Below are 19,454 nucleotides of genomic sequence, written 5' to 3'. Positions count from 1 at the left end.
AGGCCACAATCAACATCCTGATCAACTTTATGCGAAGGAGATGTGTCGCGATGCATGAGGCAAATGGTGGTCACCCCAGATACTGACTGGTTTTCTGATCCACGCCAACCACCTTTACATGTTGTTAGTAGCATCTGCTCTGCATACTGTATGTTATTAGTAGTATCTGCTCTGCATACTGTATGTTATTAGTAGTATCTGCTCTGCATACTGTATGTTATTAGTAGTATCTGCTCTGCATACTGTATGTTATTAGTAGTATCTGCTCTGCATACTGTATGTTATTAGTAGTATCTGCTCTGCATACTGTATGTTATTATTATCTGCTCTGCATACTAGTATCTGCTCTGCATACTGTATGTTATTAGTAGTATCTGCTCTGCATACTGTATGTGTTATTAGTAGTATCTGCTCTGCATACTGTATGTTATTAGTAGTATCTGCTCTGCATACTGTATGTTATTAGTAGTATCTGCTCTGCATACTGTATGTTATTAGTAGTATCTGCTCTGCATACTGTATGTTATTAGTAGTATCTGCTCTGCATACTGTATGTTATTAGTAGTATCTGCTCTGCATACTGTATGTTATTAGTAGTATCTGCTCTGCATACTGTATGTTATTAGTAGTATCTGCATACTGTATGTTATTAGTAGTATCTGCTCTGCATACTGTATGTTATTAGTAGTATCTGCTCTGCATACTGTATGTTATTAGTAGTATCTGCTCTGCATACTGTATGTTATTAGTAGTATCTGCTCTGCATACTGTATGTTATTAGTAGTATCTGCTCTGCATACTGTATGTTATTAGTAGTATCTATACTGTATGTTATTATCTGCTCTGCATACTGTATGTTATTAGTAGTATCTGCATACTGTACTGTATGTTATTAGTAGTATCTGCTCTGCATACTGTATGTGTTTATTAGTAGTATCTGCTCTGCATACTGTATGTTATTAGTAGTATCTGCATACTGTATGCGTTATTAGTAGCATGGTTTTTATCAACCTGTGAGAAAATATACCACAATGAATACACCAATTACACCATAGTATCATACACCAATTACACCATCATCACACCAATTACACCATCATCACACCAATTACACCATCATCACACCAATGAGAAAATATACACCATCATCACACCAATTACACCATCATCACACCAGAAAATATACCACCATCATCACACCACACCATCATCACACCAATTACACCATCATCACACCAATTACACCATCATCACACCAATTACACCATCATCACACCATCACACCATCATCACACCAATTACACCATCATCACACCAACTACACCATCATCACACCAATTACACCATCATCACACCAATTACACCATCATCACACCAATTACACCATCATCACACCAATTACACATCATCACACCAACTCATCATCACACAATTACACCATCATCACACCAACATCATCACCAATTACACCATCATCACACCAATTACACCATCATCACACCAATTACACCATCATCACACCAATTACACCATCATCACACCATCACCATCATCACACCAATTACACCATCATCACAACCCTGAGAACAAAACAACACGATTGTCTTCTTACTGTTTATTATTAAAACAGGTTTCTGGTAGTTTTGCATAATGTGTGTGTATTAAGCTGACAGAGTGTGTGTGTGTGTGTGTATTAAGCTGACAGAATGTGTGTGTGTGTGTGTGTCAGGTGGAAGGGGTGCTGGTGTGGAGTCCTTCTGTTGGTTAGGGGGATTAGGGCAGGGGGGGTTTATGAGGTTAGGGGGCTTACAGGGGGTTTTCTTATACATTTTTTTAACCTTTATTTAACTTGGCAAGTCAAGAACAAATGCTTATTTACAATGACGGCCTGCCCCCCGGCCAAACCCTAACCCGGACGACGCTGGGCCAATTGTGCTCCGCCCTGTGGGTCTCCCAATCACGTCCGGTTGTGATACAGCCTGGAATCGAACCAGTTCTGTAGTGACGGCTCAAGCACTGAGATGCAGTGCCTTAGACCGCTGCGCCACTCAGGAGTCGGCTGGTTAGTTATTGAAGCGGACCCGTCGCATGGAGCCCACTGTGCTGCTCTGGGAGCCCCAGTCAGAGGCGTTGTTGTAGTCACGTTTCTCCAAGACATAGTGGGGACCTCTGTAGTTCGGCTCCTGGTACACCACCCAGCTGAAGAGACAGGCAGGCAGGCAGGAAGGAAGGAAGGAAGGAAGGAAGGAAGGCAGGCAGGCAGGCAGGCAGGCAGGCAGGCAGGCAGGAAGGTAGGAAGGAAGGCAGGAAGGAAGGCAGGAAGGCAGGAAGGGACAGAAAAAGAAATGGGGTGATTAGGGTGCACTATGTAGGGAATAGGGTGCACTATGTAGGGAATAGGGTGCACTATGTGGGGAATAGGGTGCCATTTGCCTCTAACCTGGGTATCTGGACCTGGTAGGTCTGGGAGGCAGCCCTGTTGAGACTGTATATTATAGAGGGGTACTTACGCTCCTCCCAGGACACGGATAGAGGCAGCCCTGTTGAGACTGTAGCGAGTCATCATGTTGGGGATGTCATCCTGTAGTTCTGTCCTCTTACCAGAGAACCCAGCCCTCTCAAACAGATGGGCTCGAGCAGGAGACGAGTCCTGGGAGAGACGATACAGAGGGTTAGTGTGTGTGTGTGTTTGTCCCAGTCTGTGTGGGCCGTCCTCAGGGGATAATTGTACCAGGTTGGCCAATAACAGAAACTAGTAGCTAGTCATTTTTGTTTGAGAGTATTTCCCCTGTGTGTGTGTGTGTGTGTGTGTCTGTCTGTCTGTGTCTGTCTGTCTGTGTGTTTTTTTGTCCGCGTGTGTGTGTGTGTCTGTCTGTGTGTGTGTTTGTGTGTCCGTGTGTGTGTGTGTGTGTGTGTGTGTGTGTGTGTGTGTGTGTGTGCGTGTGTGTGTGTCTGTGTGTGTGTGTGTTGTGTGTGTGTGTGTGTGTGTGTGTGTGTGAGACGTGTGTGTGTTCCTATGCCTCTCCGTCTCACCTGTTTAACTGAACGCACCGAGGAGACATGGTCCACCTGGGCACACCACTTGTCGTAGCAGTTGTACTCTCCCTTCTCTGCCATGTCCCACAGGTACTGACGTCCCCTGAAGTTCTCCTGCTCGTAGCCCACCCATCTGAACCACACACACACATAGACACAACCTCTGAAGTTCTCCTGCTCGTAGCCCACCCATCTGAACCACACACACATAGACACAACCTCTGAAGTTCTCCTGCTCGTAGCCCACCCATCTGAACCACACACACACATAGACACAACCTCTGAAGTTCTCCTGCTCGTAGCCCACCCATCTGAACCACACACACATAGACACAACCTCTGAACAGTGGAACAATGACTGCAGACAACAACAATGTGGTGGAGGGGAAAACTAGGGACAAGATACATCTATATGTCTTAGGATGAACACATCAAGAATGTAATTGTGAAAGAACGCGATTGGCCAGATCTGAATCACTGCAATGATACTGAAAATAAATTCCTGCTCGGAATTCTATTCTATTTGATTCTATTCTCGTTTGTTCTGAACGATATTGGTATTTTTGAAGTAAACAGGTATTCCTGTTCAATGTGATATAATCCACAGTTTTCTGTACAGAATGCGTGTCATTTTGCAGTGACATATTAATGTCACTAGGTGGCTCCACTCCACTTATGATCCATCTCCACAGAGCCCTAACCCATTAACGCTCCATCTCCACAGAGCCCTAACCCCCTAACCCTCCATTTCCACAGAGCCCTAACCCACTTAAATTCCATCTCCACAAAGCCCTTACGCTCCATCTCCACAGAGCCCTAACCCACTAACCCTCCATCTCCACAGAGCCCTAACCCACTAACCCTCCATCTCCACAGAGCCCTAACCCACTAACCCTCCATCTCCACAGAGCCATAACCCACTAACCCTCCATCTCCACAGAGCCCTACCACTCCATCTCCACAGAGCCCTAACCCACTTACATTCCATCTCCACAGAGCCCTAACCCACTAACCCTCCATCTCCACAGAGCCCTAACCCACTAACCATCCATCTCCAAAGAGCCATAACCCTCCATCTCCACAGAGCCCTACCGCTCCATCTCCACAGAGCCCTAACGCTCCATCTCCACAGAGCACTAACGCTCCATCTCCACAGAGCACTAACGCTCCATCTCCACAGAGCCCTAACCCACTAATGCTCCATCTCCACAGAGCCCTAACCCCCTAACCCTCCATCTCCACAGAGCCCTAACCCACTAACCCTCCATCTCCACAGAGCCATAACCCTCCATCTCCACAGAGCCCTAACCCACTAACCCTCCATCTCCACAGAGCCCTAACCCACTAACCCTCCATCTCCACAGAGCCATAACCCTCCATCTCCACAGAGCCCTAACCCACTAACCCTCCATCTCCACAGAGCCCTAACCCACTAATCTCCACCCATAACCATCTCCACAGAGCCCTAACCCTCCATCTCCACAGAGCCCTAACCATCCATCTCCACAGAGCCCTAACCCTCCATCTCCACAGAGCCCTAACCCACTAACCCTCCATCTCCACAGAGCCCTAACCCACTAACCCTCCATCTCCACAGAGCCCTCCACAGAGCCCTAACCCTCCATCTCCACAGAGCCCTAACCCACTAACCCTCCATCTCCACAGAGCCCTAACCCTCCATCTCCACAGAGCCCTAACCCACTAACCTCCATCTCCACAGAGCCCTAACCCCTAACCCTCCATCTCCACAGAGCCCTAACCCACTAACCCTCCATCTCCACAGAGCCCTAACCCTCCATCTCCACAGAGCCCTAACCCACTAACCCTCCATCTCCACAGAGCCCTAACCCACTAACCCTCCATCTCCACAGAGCCCTAACCCTCCATCTCCACAGAGCCCTAACTCCACAGAGCCCTAACCCTAACCCTCCATCTCCACAGAGCCCTAACCCACTAACCCTCCATCTCCACAGAGCCCTAACCCACTAACCCTCCATCTCCACAGAGCCCTAACCCACTAACCCTCCATCTCCACAGAGCCCTAACCCACTAACCCTCCATCTCCACAGAGCCCTAACCACTCCATCTCCACAGAGCCCTAACCCACTCCCTCCATCTCCACAGAGCCCTAACCCACTAACCCTCCATCTCCACAGAGCCCTAACCCACTAACCCTCCATCTCCACAGAGCCCTAACCCACTAACCCTCCATCTCCACAGAGCCCTAACCCTCCATCTCCACAGAGCCCTAACCCACTAACGCTCCATCTCCACAGAGCCCTAACCCACTAACTCCATCTCCACAGAGCCCTAACCTAACGCTCCATCTCCACAGAGCCCTAACCCACTAATGCTCCATCTCCACAGAGCCCTAACCCCTAACCCTCCATCTCCACAGAGCCCTAACCCACTAACCCTCCATCTCCACAGAGCCCTAACCCTCCATCTCCACAGAGCCCTAACCCACTAACCCTCCATCTCCACAGAGCCCTAACCCACTAACCCTCCATCTCCACAGAGCCCTAACCCTCCATCTCCACAGAGCCCTAACCCACTAACCCTCCATCTCCACAGAGCCCTAACCCACTCCATCTCCACAGAGCCCTAACCCACTCCACCCTCCATCTCCACAGAGCCCTAACCCTCCATCTCCACAGAGCCCTAACCCTCCATCTCCACAGAGCCCTAACCCAACCTCCATCTCCACAGAGCCCTAACCCACTAACCCTCCATCTCCACAGAGCCATAACCCCCATCTCCACAGAGCCCTAACCCACTAACCCTCCATCTCCACAGAGCCCTAACCCATCTCCACAGAGCCCTCCCACTAACCCTCCATCTCCACAGAGCCCTAACCCTCCATCTCCACAGAGCCCTAACCCACTAACCCATCTCCACAGAGCCCTAACCCACTAACCCTCCATCTCCACAGAGCCCTAACCCACTAACCCTCCATCTCCACAGAGCCCTAACCCTCCATCTCCACAGAGCCCTAACCCCATCTCCACAGAGCCCTAACCCACTCTCTCCACAGAGCCCTAACCCCTAACCCTCCATCTCCACAGAGCCCTAACCCACTAACCCTCCATCTCCACAGAGCCCCCACTAACCCTCCATCTCCACAGAGCCCTAACCCCCTAACCCTCCATCTCCACAGAGCCCTAACCCACTAACCCTCCATCTCCACAGAGCCCTAACCCTCCATCTCCACAGAGCCCTAACCCACTAACCCTCCATCTCCACAGAGCCCTAACCCACTAACCCTCCATCTCCACAGAGCCCTAACCCACTAACCCTCCATCTCCACAGAGCCCTAACCCACTAACCCTCCATCTCCACAGAGCCCTAACCCTCCATCTCCACAGAGCCCTAACCCACTCTCCACAGACATTCCATCTCCACAGAGCCCTAACCCACTAACCCTCCATCTCCACAGAGCCCTAACCCACTAACCATCCATCTCCAAAGAGCCCTAACCCTCCATCTCCACAGAGCCCTACCATCTCCACAGAGCTCCATCTCTCCACAGAGCCCTAACCTCCATCTCCACAGAGCCCTAACGCTCCATCTCCACAGAGCCCTAACCCTCCATCTCCACAGAGCCCTAACCCACTAACCTCCATCTCCACAGAGCCCTAACCCCCTAACCCTCCATCTCCACAGAGCCCTAACCCACTAACCCTCCATCTCCACAGAGCCCTAACCCTCCATCTCCACAGAGCCCTAACCCACTAACCCTCCATCTCCACAGAGCCCTAACCCACTAACCCTCCATCTCCACAGAGCCCTAACCCTCCATCTCCACAGAGCCCTAACCCACTAACCCTCCATCTCCACAGAGCCCTAACCCACCAACCCTCCATCTCCACAGAGCCATAACCCTCCATCTCCACAGAGCCCTACCACTCCATCTCCACAGAGCCCTAACGCTCCATCTCCACAGAGCCCTAACCCACTAACCCTCCATCTCCACAGAGCCATAACCCCCTAACGCTCCATCTCCACAGAGCCCTAACGCTCCATCTCCACAGAGCCCTAACCCACTAACCCTCCATCTCCACAGAGCCCTAACCCTCTATCTCCACAGAGCCCTAACCCACTAATGCTCCATCTCCACAGAGCCCTAACCCCCTAACCCTCCATCTCCACAGAGCCCTAACCCATAAGAGCCCTCCATCTCCATCTCCACAGAGCCCTAACCCACTAACCCTCCATCTCCACAGAGCCCTAACCCTCCATCTCCACAGAGCCCTAACCCCCTAACCCTCCATCTCCACAGAGCCCTAACCCACTAACCCTCCATCTCCACAGAGCAATAACCCTCCATCTCCACAGAGCCCTAACCCACTATCTCCACAGAGCCCAAACTCACTAACCCTCCATCTCCACAGAGCCATAACCCTCCATCTCCACAGAGCCCTACCACTCCATCTCCACAGAGCCCTAACGCTCCATCTCCACAGAGCCTAACCCACTAACCCTCCATCTCCACAGAGCCCTAACCCTCCATCTCCACAGAGCCCTAACGCTCCATCTCCACAGAGCCCTAACCCTCCATCTCCACAGAGCCCTAACCCACTAACCCTACATCTCCACAGAGCCCTAACCCACTAACCCTCCATCTCCACAGAGCCCTAACGCTCCATCTCCACAAAGCCCTAACCCTCCATCTCCACAGAGCCCTAACCCACTAACCCTAAATCTCCACAGAGCCCTAACCCACTAACCCTCCATCTCCACAGAGCCCTAACCCTCCATCTCCACAGAGCCCTAACCCTCCATCTCCACAGAGCCCTAACCCACTAACCCTCCATCTCCACAGAGCCCTAACCCTCCATCTCCACAGAGCCCTAACCCTCCATCTCCACAGAGCCCTAACCCTCCATCTCCACAAAGCCCTAACCCACTTACCCTCCATCTCCAAAGAGCCCTAACCCACTTTACACTCCATTCTCCATAGAGCCCTAACCCACTCACCCTCTATCTCCACAGAGCCCTAACCCACTCACCCTCCATCTCCACAGAGCCCTAACCCACTTACGCTCCATTCTCCACAGAGCCCTAACCCACTTACGTTCCATTCTCCACAGAGCCCTACCGCTCCATCTCCACAGAGCCCCAACCCACTAACCCTCCATCTCCACAGAGCCCTAACCAATTTACCCTCCATCTCCACAGAGCCCTAACCCACTAACCCTCCATCTCCACAGAGCCCTAACCCTCCATCTCCACAGAGCCCTAACCCACAAACGTTCTATCTCCACAGAGCCCTAACCCACTCACCCTCCATCTCCACAGAGCCCTAACCCACTCACCCTCCATCTCCACAGAGCCCTAACCCACTAACCCTCCATCTCCACAGAGCCCTAACCCATCTCCACAGAGCCCTAAACGCTCCATCTCCACAGAGCCATAACCCCCTAACCCTCCATCTCCACAGAGCCCTAACGCTCCATCTCCACAGAGCCCTAACCCACTAACCCTCCATCTCCACAGAGCCCTAACCCTCCATCTCCACAGAGCCCTAACCCTCCATCTCCACAGAGCCCTAACCCACTAACGCTCCATCTCCACAGAGCCCTAACCCCCTAACCCTCCATCTCCACAGAGCCCTAACCCCCTAACCCTCCATCTCCACAGAGCCCTAACGCTCCATCTCCACAGAGCCCTAACGCTCCATCTCCACAGAGCCCTAACGCTCCATCTCCACAGAGCCCTAACCTCCATCTCCACAGAGCCCTAACCCTCCATCTCCACAGAGCCCTAACCCTCCATCTCCACAGAGCCCTAACCCACTAACGCTCCATCTCCACAGAGCCCTAACCCACTAACCCTCCATCTCCACAGAGCCCTAACCCACTAACCCTCCATCTCCACAGAGCCCTAACCCTCCATCTCCACAGAGCCCTAACCCACATTCCATCTCCACAGAGCCCTAACGCTCCATCTCCACAGAGCCCTAACCCTCCATCTCCACAGAGCCCTAACCTCCATCTCCAGAGCCCTAGACCCCTCCATCTCCACAGAGCCCTAACCCTCCATCTCCACAGAGCCCTAACCCACTAACCTCCATCTCCACAGAGCCCTAACCCACTAACCCTCCATCTCCACAGAGCCCTAACCCACTAACCCTCCATCTCCACAGAGCCCTAACCCTCCATCTCCACAGAGCCAAAACCCACTTACATTCCATCTCCACAGAGCCCTAACCTCCATCTCCACAGAGCCCTAACCCACTAACCCTCCAACTCCACAGAGCCCGAACCCACTAACCCTCCATCTCCACAGAGCCCTACCCCCTCCATCTCCACAGAGCCCTACCGCTCCATCTCCACAGAGCCCTACCGCTCCATCTCCACAGAGCCCTACCGCTCCATCTCCACAGAGCCCTAACGCTCCATCTCCACAGAGCCCTAACGCTCCATCTCCACAGAGCCCTAACCCACTAATGCTCCATCTCCACAGAGCCCTAACCCCCTAACCCTCCATCTCCACAGAGCCCTAACCCCCTAACCCTCCATCTCCACAGAGCCCTAACGCTCCATCTCCACAGAGCCCTAACCCACTAACCCTCCATCTCCACAGAGCCCTAACCCTCCATCTCCACAGAGCCCTAACCCACTAACGCTCCATCTCCACAGAGCCCTAACGCTCCATCTCCACAGAGCCCTAACCCACTAACCCTCCATCTCCACAGAGCCCTAACCCCCAAACCCTCCATCTCCACAGAGCCCTAACGCTCCATCTCCACAAAGCCCTAACCCTCCATCTCCACAGAGCCCTAACCCACTAACCCTAAATCTCCACAGAGCCCTAACCCACTAACCCTCCATCTCCACAGAGCCCTAACCCTCCATCTCCACAGAGCCCTAACCCTCCATCTCCACAGAGCCCTAACCCACTAACCCTCCATCTCCACAGAGCCCTAACCTCCATCCATCCACAGAGCCCTAACCTCCATCTCCACAGAGCCCTAACTCTCCATCTCCACAGAGCCCTAACCCACTTACCCTCCATCTCCACAGAGCCCTAACCCACTAACCCTCCATCTCCACAGAGCCCTAACCCACTTTACCTCCATTCTCCATAGAGCCCTAACCCACTCACCCTCCATCTCCACAGAGCCCTAACCCACTTACGCTCCATTCTCCACAGAGCCCTAACCCACTTACGCTCCATTCTCCACAGAGCCCTACCGCTCCATCTCCACAGAGCCCCAACCCACTAACCCTCCATCTCCACAGAGCCCTAACCAATTTACCCTCCATCTCCACAGAGCCCTAACCCTCCATCTCCACAGAGCCCTAAACCCACAAACGTCCTATCTCCACAGAGCCCTAACCCACTCACCCTCCATCTCCACAGAGCCCTAACCCACTAACCCTCCATCTCCACAGAGCCCTACCATCCATCCACAGAGCCCTAACGCTCCATCTCCACAGAGCCCTAACCCTCCCTCCATCTCCACAGAGCCCTAACCCCTAACCCTCCATCTCCACAGAGCCCTAACCTCCATCTCCACAGAGCCCTAACCCTCCATCTCCACAGAGCCCTAACCTCTCCATCTCTCCACAGAGCCCTAACCCACTAACCTCCATCTCCACAGAGCCCTAACCCACTAACCCTCCATCTCCACAGAGCCCTAACCCACTAACCCTCCATCTCCACAGAGCCCTAACCCTCCATCTCCACAGAGCCCTAACCCACTCAACCCTCCATCTCCACAGAGCCCTAACCCACTCACCCTCCATCTCCACAGAGCCCTAACCCACTAACCCTCCATCTCCACAGAGCCCTAACCCACTCACCCTCCATCTCCACAGAGCCCTAACCCACTTACGCTCCATCTCCACAGAGCCCTAACCCTCCATCTCCACAGAGCCCTAACCCTAACTAACCCTCCATCTCCACAGAGCCCTAACCCACTAACCCTCCATCTCCACAGAGCCCTAACCCACTAACCCTCCATCTCCACAGAGCCCTAACCCACTCACCCTCCATCTCCACAGAGCCCTAACCCACTAACCCTCCATCTCCACAGAGCCCTAACCCACTCACCCTCCATCTCCACAGAGCCCTAACCCACTCCATCTCCACAGAGCCCTAACCCTCCATCTCCACAGAGCCCTAACCCAACCCACTCACCCTCCATCTCCACAGAGCCCTAACCCACTAACCCTCCATCTCCACAGAGCCCTAACCCACTTACGCTCCATCTCCACAGAGCCCTCTCCAACCCAACTAACCCTCCATCTCCACAGAGCCCTAACCCACTCACCCTCCATCTCCACAGAGCCCTAACCCACTTACCCTCCATCTCCACAGAGCCCTAACCCTCCATCTCCACAGAGCCCTAACCCACTCCCATCTCCACAGAGCCCTAACCCACTAACCCTCCATCTCCACAGAGCCCTAACCCACTAACCCTCCATCTCCACAGAGCCCTAACCCACTCACCCTCCATCTCCACAGAGCCCTAACCCACTAACCCTCCATCTCCACAGAGCCCTAACCCACTCACCCTCCATCTCCACAGAGCCCTAACCCACTTACGCTCCATCTCCACAGAGCCCTAACCCTCCATCTCCACAGAGCCCTAACCCCCACTCACCCTCCATCTCCACAGAGCCCTAACCCACTAACCCTCCATCTCCACAGAGCCCTAACCCACTTACGCTCCATCTCCACAGAGCCCTAACCTCCATCTCCACAGAGCCCTAACCCACTAACCCTCCATCTCCACAGAGCCCTAACCCACTTACCCTCCATCTCCACAGAGCCCTAACCCACTTACCTCCATCTCCACAGAGCCCTAACCCACTCACCCTCCATCTCCACAGAGCCCTAACCCACTCACCCTCCATCTCCACAGAGCCCTAACCCTCCATCTCCACAGAGCCCTAACCCACTCACCCTCCATCTCCACAGAGCCCTAACCCACTACCCCCATCTCCACAGAGCCCTAACCCACTTACGCTCCATCTCCACAGAGCCCTAACCCTCCATCTCCACAGAGCCCTAACCCAACCCACTCACCCTCCATCTCCACAGAGCCCTAACCCACTAACCCTCCATCTCCACAGAGCCCTAACCCACTAACCCTCCATCTCCACAGAGCCCTAACCCACTTACCTCCATTCTCCACAGAGCCCTAACCCACTTACCTCCATCTCCACAGAGCCCTAACCTCCATCTCCACAGAGCCCTAACCCACTCACCCTCCATCTCCACAGAGCCCTAACCCACTCACCCTCCATCTCCACAGAGCCCTAACCCACTCACCCTCCATCTCCACAGAGCCCTAACCCACTCACCCTCCATCTCCACAGAGCCCTAACCCACTCACCCTCCATCTCCACAGAGCCCTAACCCACTAACCCTCCATCTCCACAGAGCCCTAACCCACTAACCCTCCATCTCCACAGAGCCCTAACCCACTAACCCTCCATCTCCACAGAGCCCTAACCCTCCATCTCCACAGAGCCCTAACCCTCCATCTCCACAGAGCCCTAACCCTCCATCTCCACAGAGCCCTAACCCACTAACCCTCCATCTCCACAGAGCCCTAACCCCTCCAACCCACAGACCCTCCATCTCCACAGAGCCCTAACCCACAAACCCTCCATCTCCACAGAGCCCTAACCCTCCATCTCCACAGAGCCCTAACCCTCCATCTCCACAGAGCCCTAACCCACCCATCTCCACAGAGCCCTAACCCACTAACCCACTAACCCTCCATCTCCACAGAGCCCTAACCCTCCATCTCCACAGAGCCCTAACCCTCCATCTCCACAGAGCCCTAACCCACTAACCCTCCATCTCCACAGAGCCCTAACCCACTAACCCACTAACCCTCCATCTCCACAGAGCCCTAACCCACTAACCCACAGAGCCCTAACCCTCCATCTCCACAGAGCCCTAACCCACTAACCCTCCATCTCCACAGAGCCCTAACCCACTAACCCTCCATCTCCACAGAGCCTAACCCTAACCCACTCACCCTCCATCTCCACAGAGCCCTAACCCACTAACCCTCCATCTCCACAGAGCCCTAACCCACTAACCCTCCATCTCCACAGAGCCCTAACCCACTAACCCTCCATCTCCACAGAGCCCTAACCCACTAACCCTCCATCTCCACAGAGCCCTAACCCACTAACCCTCCATCTCCACAGAGCCCTAACCCACTCACCCTCCATCTCCACAGAGCCCTAACCCTCCATCTCCACAGAGCCCTAACCCTCCATCTCCACAGAGCCCTAACCCTCCATCTCCACAGAGCCCTAACCCTCCATCTCCACAGAGCCCTAACCTCCCATCTCCACAGAGCCATAACCCTCCATCTCCACAGAGCCCTAACCCACTAACCCTCCATCTCCACAGAGCCCTAACCCTCCATCTCCACAGAGCCCTAACCCTCCATCTCCACAGAGCCCTAACCCACTAACCCTCCATCTCCACAGAGCCCTAACCCTCCATCTCCACAGAGCCCTAACCCACTAACCCTCCATCTCCACAGAGCCCTAACCCACTCACGCTCCATTCTCCACAGAGCCCTAACCCTCCATCTCCACAGAGCCCTAACCCACTTACGCTCCATTCTCCACCTGCACAGAGTTGCATCTCTCTGGGAAGTTCTTGTCACTTAGTTTCTGGCAGTCGGCACTCAGGTCCAGACGTCTGCCGGCAAAATTACGCTGTTCGAAAAGGGTCACCTGACAACACAATGTCAACACACAAAATAACATCATCATCAACAACAACCACTAAGTAAATATTAACAACTCTCTCTAACTTACTGACATGGTACATCTCTATGAAATAACTAACTTATTGACATGGTACATCTCTATGAAATAACTAACTTATTGACGTGGTACATCTCTATGAAATATCTAACTTATTGACATGGTACATCTCTATGAAATATCTAACTTATTGACGTGGTACATCTCTATGAAATAACTAACTTATTGACATGGTACATAGTACATCTCTATGAAATAACTAACTTACTGACATGGTACATCTCTATGAAATAACTAACTTACTGACGTGGTACATAGTACACCTGTATGAAATAACTAACTTACTGACGTGGTACATAGTACATCTCTATGAAATAACTAACTTATTGACATGGTACATCTCTATGAAATAAATAACTTATTGACGTGGTACATCTCTATGAAATAACTAACTTATTGACGTGGTACATGGTACATCTCTATGAAATATCTAACTTATTGACGCGGTACATAGTACATCTATGAAATAACTAACTTATTGACGTGGTACATAGTACATCTGTATGAAATATCTAACTTATTGACATGGTACATCTCTATGAAATAACTAACTTATTGACATGGTACATCTCTATGAAATAACTAACTTATTGACATGGTACATCTCTATGAAATAACTAACTTATTGACGTGGTACATCTCTATGAAATAACTAACTTATTGACATGGTACATAGTACATCTCTATGAAATAACTAACTTACTGACGTGGTACATAGTACATCTCTATGAAATATCTAACTTATTGACATGGTACATCTCTATGAAATAACTAACTTATTGACATGGTACATCTCTATGAAATAACTAACTTATTGACATGGTACATCTCTATGAAATAACTAACTTATTGACATGGTACATCTCTATGAAATAACTAACTTATTGACATGGTACATCTCTATGAAATAACTAACTTATTGACATGGTACATCTCTATGAAATAACTAACTTATTGACATGGTACATCTCTATGAAATAACTAACTTATTGACATGGTACATCTCTATGAAATAACTAACTTATTGACATGGTACATCTCTATGAAATAACTAACTTATTGACATGGTACATCTCTATGAAATAACTAACTTATTGACATGGTACATCTCTATGAAATAACTAACTTATTGACATGGTACATGGTACATCTCTATGAAATATCTAACTTATTGACATGGTACATCTCTATGAAATAACTAACTTACTGACGTGGTACATCTCTATGAAATAACTAACTTATTGACGTGGTACATAGTACATCTCTTTGAAATAACTAACTTACTGACGTGGTACATCTCTATGAAATAACTAACTTATTGACATGGTACATAGTACATCTCTATGAAATAACTAACTTATTGACATGGTACATCTCTATGAAATAACTAACGTATTGACATGGTACATAGTACATCTCTATGAAATATCTAACTTATTGACGTGGTACATGGTAAATCTCTATGAAATAACTAACTTGCTGACGTGGTACATCTTTGAAATAACTAACTTATTGACGTGGTACATCTCTATGAAATAACTAACTTACTGACGTGGTACATAGTACATCTCTGTGAAATAACTAACTTATTGACGTGGTACATCGCTATGAAATAACTAACATATTGACATGGTACATCTCTATGAAATAACTAACTTATTTACGTGGTACATAGTACATCTCCATGAAATAACTAACTTATTGACATGGTACATGGTACATCTCTATGAAATATCTAACTTATTGACATGGTACATCTCTATTAAATATATAACTTATTGACATGGTACATCTCTATGAAATAACTAACTTACTGACGTGGTACATAGTACATCTCTATGAAATAACTAACTTATTGACATGGTACATCTCTATGAAATAACTAACTTATTGAAATATGTAAACGGTTTTGCTCTGATTTAAAAAGTCAGCTCCGTTATCTTGTGTGTCGGACGAGGGCATCACACGTTTGGACCTACCCTCCCACTGGACCCGTAGAAGGCACGTTGGAGCACAGACCCCAGCTTGCTGCGGAGACAGGATGGAGGGACCTCTAGTTAAAAACATGAACTTCAGACATGACCTTTGTCCACAGCACCTTCGCCAGCTATCTCACTCAGATGTACACACACGCACGCACACGCACGCACACACACACATGCACGCACAAACACATGCATGCATGCCTGCACGCACACACACATCAATAATCTTCCTGCCAAATTCCGATAAGGGACAGCATGTATCTGTGACTAAAACGTTTATTTGATATCTATAGAGCCTATGATTATACGTTAAAGACGGAATGGTTATCTGTGAACTTTGTACTTTTTTTCCAGTAATAATGTCTAAATGTAATTTTAGTACGTGTACCAAACGGTACCCTATTCCCTATGTAGTGCACTACTTTTGACCAGACCTGTATGGGCTGTATGGGGCTCTGGTCAAAAGTAGTGCACTACATAGGGAATAGGGTGCCATTTGTGACTCCACCCTTAAAATCAGGCGATTATGACAAACCATAATTGTGTTTCAGTCCTTTCCCTATAAACAGGAATCAGGCTAGCCATCATTTAAAATGAGATGATTTAACGGGAATCAGGCTAGCTATCATTTAAAATGAGATGATTTAACGGGAATCAGGCTAGCTATCATTTAAAATGAGATGATTTAACGGGAATCAGGCTAGCTATCATTTAAAATGAGATGATTTAACGGGAATCAGGCTAGCTATCATTTAAAATGAGATGATTTAACGGGAATCAGGCTAGCTATCATTTAAAATGAGATGATTTAACGGGAATCAGGCTAGCTATCATTTAAAATGAGATGATTTAACGGGAATCAGGCTAGCCATCATTTAAAATGAGATGATTTAACGGGAATCAGGCTAGCTATCATTTAAAATGAGATGATTTAACGGGAATCAGGCTAGCTATCATTTAAAATGAGATGATTTAACGGGAATCAGGCTAGCCATCATTTAAAATGAGATGATTTAACAGGAATCAGGCTAGCTATCATTCAAAATGAGATGATTTAACGGTGTCAGGCTAGCTATCATTTAAAATGAGATGATTTAACGGGAATCAGGCTAGCTATCAGTTCAAAATGAGATGATTTAACAGGAATCAGGCTAGTCATCATTCAAAATGAGATGATTTAACAATCAGGCTAGATCATCATTAAAATGAGATGATTTCTGTAACTAATTGCTAGGTCATTTAAAATGAGATGATTTAACGGGAATCAGGCTAGCCATCATTTAAAATGAGATGATTTAACGGGAATCAGGCTAGCCATCATTTAAAATGAGATGATTTAACAGGAATCAGGCTAGCCATCAATCATGATTTGGGCGACTTTTGGTGTCATGTGCATAGAGATCAGGGTTGGAGTCCATTTAATTTCAATTCCAGTCAGTTCAGAAAGGAAACACTAGATTGGTGGGTGGGGTGGGGGTGGGGGGGGTGGGGGGCAAAGTAAAGGGGGGGGTCAGGGAATCACAGAATCACTGCTGTAGAATACCCCCACCACCACCACTCTTCCCCTATCTAACACCTCACCTGAACGGGACGGGCAGCACACCCTGATCACAGCACTCTGAACATACCTGGTTTGTTGGGCTAGTCCGTATACTTTAGTGAAGATGTTCATGTCAGCTCCAAGAGGCCGGGAGAAAGACCTTTAAATACAGCGCTGTCCAGGTCACCGCTGACAGGAGCTACTGGAAGGATCACAGGCCCTGGGACACATTCATATGCTAAACACAGCTCACAGGTCACACACACATGCTGCATTATTGTAAACACACACACACACACACACACACACACACATATACACACACACACGCTGCATTATTGTAAACACACACACACATATACACACACACACACACACACACATAGAAATGCACACACAAATAAACAACCACCACACACACATATACACAGAAACACAGATTGAAGCATATGTGCATTGTATCTGCACACACACACACACACACACACACACACTCTGTGACACTGCGTATGTACTAACAGAACAAGGAGTGCAGTGCAAACAGTTTTACCTCCTAACTATTCAGCGTTTTTTTTTGGAACAATATGGCTTCCCTCCATGATAATAACTGCATTCAGCCTGGATGGCTGGGTGCAGGACAGGCTGTATAGCACTGTAGAGCTGAATGGAACGGAGCATCTGGCTGCTACTACTCAGAATGGAGGCTTCTGCCATGGACTATGGTTATTCAGATACAGATTAATGTATGCTTCCTGACTGGTTAATTAAATAACTCAACCCCCCCCTCCCCTCATCATATACATGGAAATACATTACATCAGAGTCACGTCTCCTTTTGTTCACGCTGTTGGCATATAAGAGGATATGTGTTATGATTCTGACCTCTCAACTGGCTAGGATGTGATAGGCTACTGTAGAACAGAACATTCCTCTCTCAACTGGCTAGGATGTGATAGGCTACTGTAGAACAGAACACTCCTCTCTCATCTGGCTAGGATGTGATAGGCTACTGTAGAACAGAACATTCCTCTCTCAACTGGCTAGGATGTGATAGGCTACTGTAGAACAGAACATACTCTCTCAACTGGCAACTGGCTAGCTAGATGTGATAGGCTACTGTAGAACAGAACATTCTCAACTCTCTCAACTGGCTAGGATGTGATAGGCTACTGTAGAACAGAACATTCCTCTCTCAACTGGCTAGGATGTGATAGGCTACTGTAGAACAGAACACTCCTCTCTCAACTGGCTAGGATGTGATAGGCTACTGTAGAACAGAACATTCCTCTCTCAACTGGCTAGGATGTGATAGGCTACTGTAGAACAGAACATTATCTCAACTGGCTAGGATGTGATAGGCTACTGTAGAACAGAACATTCCTCTCTCAACTGGCTAGGATGTGATAGGCTACTGTAGAACAGAACATTCCTCTCTCAACTGGCTAGGATGTGATAGGCTACTGTAGAACAGAACATTCCTCTCTCATCTGGCTAGGATGTGATTGTTCTGTTCTACAGTAGCCTTTCTCTCAACTGGCTAGGATGTGATAGGCTACTGTAGAACAGAACATTCTCTCAACTGGCTAGGAGGTGATAGGCTACTGTAGAACAGAACATTCCTCTCTCAACTGGCTAGGATGTGATAGGCTACTGTAGAACAGAACATTCTCTCAACTGGCTAGGATGTGATAGGCTACTGTAGAACAGAACACTCCTCTCTCAACTGGCTAGGATGTGATAGGCTACTGTAGAACAGAACATTCCTCTCTCAACTGGCTAGGATGTGATAGGCTACTGTAGAACAGAACATTCCTCTCTCAACTGGCTAGGATGTGATAGGCTACTGTAGAACAGAACATTGGCTAGGATGTGATAGGCTACTGTAGAACAGAACATTCCTCTCTCATCTGGCTAGGATGTGATAGGCTACTGTAGAACAGAACATTATCTCAACTGGCTAGCTAGGATGTGATAGGCTACTGTAGAACAGAACATTCTCTCAACTGGCTAGGATGTGATAGGCTACTGTAGAACAGAACATTCCTCTCTCAACTGGCTAGGATGTGATAGGCTACTGTAGAACAG

The 19,454-nt window shown here is 49.0% G+C and overlaps 1 protein-coding gene across 1 annotated transcript; it reads right to left on the bottom strand.

Annotated features, from left to right (window-relative positions):
• Nucleotides 1-1,980: 1,980 nt before the first annotated feature.
• Nucleotides 1,981-17,520, bottom strand: crybgx (crystallin beta gamma X). The gene is made up of 6 exons (XM_042315783.1): nucleotides 17,458-17,520; nucleotides 15,824-15,872; nucleotides 13,630-13,751; nucleotides 3,034-3,169; nucleotides 2,511-2,650; nucleotides 1,981-2,199 (listed from the first exon to the last, which is right to left on the bottom strand). The coding sequence occupies exons 1-6, from the start codon at nucleotides 17,499-17,501 to the stop codon at nucleotides 2,064-2,066; spliced, it is 627 nt and encodes a 208-aa protein (XP_042171717.1). The 5' UTR covers nucleotides 17,502-17,520; the 3' UTR covers nucleotides 1,981-2,063.
• Nucleotides 17,521-19,454: the final 1,934 nt, after the last annotated feature.

This window comes from Oncorhynchus tshawytscha, unplaced genomic scaffold (assembly GCF_018296145.1).
Source record: "Oncorhynchus tshawytscha isolate Ot180627B unplaced genomic scaffold, Otsh_v2.0 Un_contig_1847_pilon_pilon, whole genome shotgun sequence".
Taxonomy (NCBI): Eukaryota; Metazoa; Chordata; class Actinopteri; order Salmoniformes; family Salmonidae; genus Oncorhynchus; species Oncorhynchus tshawytscha.
The sequence above is the reverse complement of the archived record's forward strand: the minus strand, read 5'-3'. Positions and strand labels throughout refer to the sequence as shown.

Coding starts and splice junctions, on each gene's coding strand:
- crybgx (XM_042315783.1), bottom strand. CDS start 17,501: ATGAACATCTTCACTAAAGTATACGGACTAGCCCAACAAACCAG. Junction 15,873..17,457: donor GGACTAGCCCAACAAACCAG/GTATGTTCAGAG, acceptor CTGTCTCCGCAG/CAAGCTGGGGTCTGTGCTCC. Junction 2,200..2,510: donor ATCCGTGTCCTGGGAGGAGC/GTAAGTACCCCT, acceptor CTGTCTCTTCAG/CTGGGTGGTGTACCAGGAGC.